The sequence below is a fragment of the Grammomys surdaster genome, unplaced genomic scaffold, assembly GCF_004785775.1.
Source record: "Grammomys surdaster isolate TR1022 unplaced genomic scaffold, NIH_TR_1.0 126219, whole genome shotgun sequence".
Classification (NCBI taxonomy): Eukaryota; Metazoa; Chordata; class Mammalia; order Rodentia; family Muridae; genus Grammomys; species Grammomys surdaster.
In genome coordinates, this window is record NW_021621022.1 from 8,169,289 (window position 1) to 8,176,669 (window position 7,381).

At 50.2% G+C, this 7,381-nt stretch overlaps 1 protein-coding gene across 2 annotated transcripts in view; it reads right to left on the bottom strand.

Moving 5' to 3' along the window:
* Nucleotides 1-7,381, bottom strand: part of Slc25a37 (solute carrier family 25 member 37) — a 41,653-nt gene extending 34,272 nt beyond the window's left edge. Inside the window, exon 1 of one of the 2 annotated variants that reach the window (XM_028758783.1) lies at nt 7,039-7,381. In XM_028758783.1, the coding sequence (XP_028614616.1) occupies nt 7,039-7,248 (210 nt within the window). In that variant the 5' untranslated portion in view covers nt 7,249-7,381. Of the gene's footprint in view, nt 1-6,271; nt 6,362-7,038 lie in introns of those variants that run through there. The other variant, XM_028758784.1, reaches the window with a different exon arrangement.

The following is a 7,381-nucleotide window of genomic DNA, read 5'->3' on the forward strand; positions in this document are numbered from 1 at the left end:
AGAGAGAGAGAGAGAGAGAGAGAGAGAGAGAGAGAGAGAGAGAGAGAGAGAGAGAGAGCGCACAAGCTAGGTGTGGTGGTGTGCTTATAATTCCACAGAATTATAAGGGAGGCAGAAGCAGGCAGATCCCTGGAGCCTAGCTGAACTACCAAGTTCCAGGCCAGTGAGACCCACGACAGGCACGACAGAGGCCTGCACTGTCAGGTGGTATGTCCATAGAGATCTGGAGAAAAGTAGACTGCCAAGAGTCTGAGTCCTTAGAGGAGGGGCAGTGACTATAGCCACATCAACCAAGGGGAAGAGGAAGAAAGCAGGCTCATTCTTTGTGCCAAATCTGTCCTGAGCATTACAAGGACCTCACCTCCGATCACCCAACAAAACAGTGTCTTCTTTCTACAAGTGGGAAAACAGCACAGAGAGGCTAAGAAACTATGTTAAGATGATACAGGTAAGTATGGGGCCCGTTTCCAAGCAGATGGTGAAAGGTCCTGAGAGTGAGTTCCTGACCACTAGGAAGAGAGATGGATTTCTAGGAGGACCACAAACAGAGATAGGAAAAGAATGGGAATGGAGGTAGCCTTTGCTGACAGGGGACAATGATGTCAACCAGACACTCCCACAGTATAGATGAGGGGAGAAGCCATCAGGAGGCAGGGAACAAGAGATAAAAGTTGGGGTTCTCCTCCATAGATAAGGAAATCAGAACTCAGCCATGGGGAACAGAACACTGGGATGCCAACTCCAAGGACAGAATAAATTTGAGTTTTGAGGAGTTTAACAAAAACAGAGCAGGAAATAGCAAGGTCAAACCACAGGGCTGCAGGTGCTATGTCCCTGGGGAGCATGTGTGGGGCCAGACTAGGGGTTCAGATTAAGAACAAACATCGATGCCCTCAAAAGGGAAGGCTGAGTAAAAAGGGAGATAGGAAAAGACTGGGAAGCACTGGGGTTCCACTGGAAGCACTGGGAAGCCCCTACTGGCTTAATGAGGGAAGGGAGAGGAGTGGATAACTCACCCAGTGGCCCAGGAAATGCAGCTAGTTACATGCAACCAGAAGGCAAAAGTCCAGTAGGCCTGGTGGCTCGCACCTGTAATCCCAGCACTCAAAGGCAGGATTGACAGAAGTTTGAGGTTAGCCTAGGCTACCTAGTGACTTTCAGGTCAGTTTCTATCCTGTCTCAAAAGAAAAGGTGGGGACAGAGGTTCTGGTAGGCTGTAGAGGACAGATGTTTAGTTCCCAGCACACAGGGTGGCTCACAATCACCTATAACTCCAACTCCAGGGGATCCGACACTTTGAGGCCCCATGAGCACTCATATGCACGTAACCACACAGATATATACACATACGTGTAACTAAAAAAAATCTTTAAACACATACATGCATACATGCATACATACATACATACATACATACATACATACATACATGCACATAAGCACGAGCACATGCACACAAGTCCAAAACAAAGCAACGTGGGATTAGGGGCCTGAAGTTAATTAAAGAGACAAAAATCCTCATCCAAGAAGAGATGATCAAAGTGGCAAAGACTTGGCCAATAAAGACCAATAAAAAGCTTGGAGAACACACCCCTTAAGCCCTGAACACTTGCCCCTGTGTGACTTAAGAAACACAGTCAATTAACACCCCTGACCCCCAACCCCACACCCAAATCCACTGTAAGCAAGATGACTCAGCAGATGAAGTGCTTGCTGGCGTAAGAGTAGACGGAGGGAACGGATTCCACAAAACTGTCCCCTGACATCCACCCACAAGTACACCCTACCACGGTCATGCCTGCATTCACACACCATACCCATGGAAAATAATAAAAAATAAAAAAAAATTAAAGACCTCAAATGACTCCATATTAAAAAGTTAAAGTGGCCAGATGTGCTGGAGTTATCTGGAGGGAGCCTCAATTGAGAAAATGCCCCAATAAGAAGCATTTTCTTAATTAGTGACTGGTGGGGGAGGGGCCCAGCCCATTGTGGATGGTGTCATCCTTGGGCTGGTGGTCCTGGGTTCTATAAGAAAGCAGGCTGAGCAAACCATGGGAAGCGAACCAGTAGGCAGCACCCCTCCATTGGCCTCTGCATCAGCTCCTGCCTCCAAGTTATGAGCACTGCTGTGGAAGTGTAAGCCAAATAAACCCTTTCCTCCCCAAGTATCTTTGGTCATTTTTAAAATAATAGCAATAGTAACCCTAAGTAAGACACCAGGTATAGTGGTGCACATCTTTAATCCCAGCACTCAGGAGGCAGAGGCAGGCGATTCTGTTTTAGGCCAGCCTGGTCTACATAGTGAGTTCCAGGCCAGGTAGGACTACATAGAGAGATTTTGTGTAAATAAATAAAGAAACTAACTAAAGTTTATTTATTTATTTAAAAATAAAGTTTATGTTTTAAATGCTAAGCCCCCTTTGCCTCTCACTGTTGTTCTTGATGTCATCCCCCCACCTTTGTGACCCGCCCAGTTTGTCCCTCTCCTCCATTCCTGAGCAAGGGAATGTGTGTGGGTCAAGTTCCACCAATGGATGCAGACAGCAGATCTGGTTATCAGAGTATACTGGGGTGTCATGAAAGAAGGGAAGAACTTAGCTGAATTCTTTTTTGACTCCATGTACGTCCACCTATTACTCGCCTGTCCAAAAGAGCTTCTCAGTGAAGGGCGGGGAAAGGAGAGAGGGAGAGAAAGCGCTATCGGTTTTTGCTCCAGGGAATAGAGTAATTTGGACTTTTGTGGCCTCTTGAAGTTGCACTATCACCTGCCCTACACTTTGTTCTAAAGCACGAGGAACTGGGAGTGGGGCTCTGGCAGCTGCCAGTACTCCCTCCCAGTCAAATGAAAAAGCTCAAGGGCTGGGGGGGGGGGGTCCTGTCACCTGCCACACCAGGGTTGTCCCCAAAGGCAGGCCAGGCTGTACCAATGCTTAGGCTGTACCCTTGCTTAGGCTGTACCCATGCTTAGGCTGTACCCCTGCTTAGACCATCCCCTACAGACACCCATGAGGGCCCCCTGAGGCGTTACAGTAAGGTAAGCGGTGTCAGTCATTCGGTGCCTGGAGAACAGAGAGCTCACCCAGTGAGGGTTAGAACAGGGCTTTCCTGACAAGTCACTCAGAGAAGCACTGTGAAAGGGTCAGCGGAAGTTCCCCACTTCAAATCTTTCCTGTTTCCTTTCTTCCCTGTGCTTACCATGCTGACTTGCATGGTCTCTGCCTAATCTGGATGGAATTTCCTCCTCCACCCACCTGGCATGCTCCCTACAGTCGAGAGCACTCCTGACCACGGACTCTTGCTTCCACCCCACGGGCCAGTCTAAGCCACCATACTGGCTTGCCACCACCGGTTAGAGGCTTCTAGGGAAATGCTGCCAAGCCTTGGTTAGAGAGAAGCCACAGTTGGGCACGAGCCTGCAGACACCCAGGTATCCTAGCTCCCTGATTGGTATCCCTCCATTAGTTGCTACAATCATGGGGGTCCTCAGAGGTCCCACCAGTCTGGATCTCTTTAAACGAAGCCTTCGCATCTACCACTAGCTGTGAAGACTAAGGGGTTAGAAAAATTGATGCAAGTCTTCCCAATAGGAACTTAAGTAACCTCAGGCTATTGCTGCTGGGAGAGAAATTATGGACCATGAGATTCTATGAAGCTTAGACTTTGTGTGGAAATGGAGTCTTGCTAGACAGCTCAGGCTGGCCTTGAACTCACTATGAAATTTAAGCTGACCTCAAATTCTCTGCCCTCCCATCTCAGCCTCCAACTTCTAGGATTCCTCGCATGTACTACCTGACCTGGTCAGAAGTGCTTTTTCACACTGTCTCTGGGGTACATGACTCAAACAAAACTTCAACTGTCTTTCTTCCTACCTAAATCATATCTGCTTATGTACTTATATACTGTCACCAGTCTGTCTTCCAAATGCTCAGCCCACTAATACATCAAAATCCACAGTTTGAAAGACACCGGACATTAAAGTGGCATCAGGAGATGACAGAACCGTATGAAAAAGCCACTTCAGTATTAGAGCAGTACACATCACATCCATAAGTCCTCGTTCTGTACTGAAGACCACAAGCCCAAGGAGATCAGCAGGCTTTGATTGCAAAGGGCCTGCCCTGGGTCCCACGGCTCACACAGTCTCAGATAGCAAACCTGAAAAATAGCAGGCGAACTCAACACTCACACTTAACAATCGCAAGCTCAAAAAATAAATGCCTTAAAAAAAACTCAAAGAAATCTTTTTTCTTCTTCTTCTTTCCAAGATACTATTTACATGCACTTGGTTTCAGCTGTAATAATTAACACAAAAGGACAGTGGGTGTGCCATACAAAGGGGAATGGGGTAAAGGGGAAGGAGCGCCCATTTTCCCCAATAAAGCCAAGGCACAGGCCGGTGCTTGAGGCAGACAGTGGTTAGCTAAAGGGTTAGAAGCCAAGCCCGCCCTCCTGACTCAATTACTCAGTCTTCATCATCCAAAATAGTCAAGAGGGACGAAGCTGTGGTCTTCCCACATGAACTGTTGCCATGACGGGGGCATAACTGTGCCCTGCCACCTCGGGTTAGGTACAGACAACTGTGATGATCTTCGTAGACTCTGGCTCGCCTGTTGCCTACTTGGGGTCATACTGCTTGTGATGCTTTCTCTGTGCCCTTTTTTTTTTCTTTTCTTGTTTGGCTTTGCTGAAAACTAGAAAGAAAGAAAAACATCCTTGCTGCCCCCCAAAAGCTGCAGGGGAACACAGAAGGAACTTCACACCCAACCTGTGAGCCTAAGAACAGCAGAGGGTCCCAAGAGTCACTACTGACCAGCAGCCAGGATCAGCCCCAGAACTAGAAGAACCTGCTGACTGGCAATGAGAAACTTCATTTTACGAGCAAACCCCATAAGGTGAATGCTTGCTATGACACTCAAGATAGCTGCACACTCACACACACACAAATTCACACTCACACACTGTGAGCTATATGCTCACACACTCAGGAACACTCACACATGCACTCTCACACATACAGTTCATACTCTCTCACGCACACACATACATACATACATACACACATACATACATATACACATACATACATACATATACATACACACATACACACATACATACATATACACATACATACATATATACACACATTCACTGTCACACACACACAAGTATATGCTCGTGGCTCACACACTCAAGAACACTCACACATACACTCACAGATCACACACACATTCTTTCTCTTATACACACATACATACACACGCACACACACACTGTTATAGCCTATGTTTGTCCACAGATGGAAATTTTGGGGAAAAGACTAAGTACACAGGTAAAGACTGAATCAAAACAGGTAGGGGAAAGCATGGGAGATCTACAAAGTGGGTTACTTACAAAGGGGAGAGACATGCCTGGACCGTCAAATAAATCAAGAGGCATCAATAATTGTTTTTAACCTTCAAAGTAAGCTAAAGTGCTAAGAACCAGAACTCATGGCAAAGAGACACCAGGACTCACAGGTGGAAGGGTTCCTTCGATGGAATGTCATCTCCAGATCTGTGACCTGTTCAAACTAATAGCTCCTAAGTTTCCCCTAACCAAGATACAGTAGACTGCAGAAAATGTCCATACACTTGATCTGTCTTTCCTATACTAATGTCATCTAGCATGTGTCCCGGCTCTTTCTAAGGTGATTTAAATATCTAAAGCAAGTTCTCCCTCCTCACTCCTCAACAGAGGCAGGCAAGCAGCAGTGCATGATTCCCCACTAGGACAGTGGAGGGACAGAAGTGAAGATGACTCAGGTCTGGCAGTGAGCTGGAAGACAGGCCTTGCACGCCTAGCATCCTGCTCACTGGACTTGGCCTGTCCAGCCACTGACTGCCAGCTCTGAGAAAACCCAGATATTCATACCTGCTCAGGTGGGGCCTGTATCAGCAGTAAGGTACTGTTTCATGTGTACAGACCTGGCACCCTGCCTTACAAAATAACTGCCACTTAGTGAGGCCCCCAAGTTCCCCAAAGCATAATGGAGCTGCAGCCGCCCAGGATTCAAGTGGCTAAGAGTCAGAGGAAGCTTCTTAAGCTCTCCTCCTTGCATCTCGGTTTATTCAAATGTTCACTCCGCAGGGTTGTCTTTCCCTCGGCCCCCCCCCCCCCCCGAGTTCCAGCTCTAAAAGTGCAATGTCAGTACAGGTATTACTTCCTGCGTCTCTCGCAGGGCCTCTCTAGGTCCAGCACAGGCAGCTCTCCGTCTAACAAATCTCACCTGTTCGAGATGCCACTTGACAGAAGCGCATGCGAAACTACCTGGGGGAAGTGGCCAGGTCAAACTGCAAGCCTATTACACAACCCGCAGCCGTACAGTACAACTCTGCAGGTCCACGTCGCAGCAAATGAAAGACAGCAAAGATCCCTGTATGTTCCACAGTCTTCTAGCAGAACTGGGTGGGAAGGGAGGCGTCACGTGGAGTGTCGCTGATCCAGTAACCCCCCCCCCCCAAAAGAGCTGCCCGGAGCCTGGGAAAACGGCGAAAGAGCGTCGCTTGCTCTTCCCCAGCCCCTAAACCAACCCAGAGCAGCAGGCACGCGCCGGGGCCAGAGGGCGCGCGGCCAGGGAAGGGGGGGGTACGTTTCTCGGAGGAGCGCGGCAAGCGCTTCCCGGCCACCAGCTCCCTCAGAAGCGGCGCACGTGCAGCGCCCGCGCGGTCCGACAGAGCCACAGCCACCTCCGCGCACTAAGTGCTCAACACTTGTCCCCCGGGATAGCAACGGGGACAGAAGTGCAAGGCTCCCTGGCGGGATCTGGGGGCACTCCCCCGGGACATCGCGGAAGGAGCGACATGGTGCGCTTTCCCGGAGCCACGGCTGCACGCACCAAATCCGGGAGAGAGCCCTGGCCTGTCGGCGCGCCCCGGGGAACCGGCAGCGTGGCTTCGTAGCTCTGCCCCGAGCTGGAGCTGCGCGGGATGCAAACGCGCGCGCTGCTGAGGCTGCTCTCCCGGCTTCTTTCCCCCACAGTCCTCCGCGCCTCACCTTCACGGAGTCCACCGGGTACATGATGGAGTGCTCCAGAATCCCGGCCATCGCTCCCGCTGTCATGTGGGTGGACACCGAGGCGCTGGTCGGTAGGTTCTCGTAGTCCTCCGACCCGGCGTCCTTGCTGCCGCAGCCGCCATCGCGGCAGTCCCCATCCATCCTCCGGCCCGCAGCCTGGCTCCCCACGCCGCCACGGCGGAGCTCCATCCGCGGCCCCGCGGGGCGCGGGAGGCGGCAGGAGGTGAGCAGGAGGGGGAGGGGGAGGAAAACTTCACTTCTTAAAGTGGGAACCTCCTCCCCCGGGTTGCGGCGGCTGACGCCATGGCGGGCTGGGGTGGAG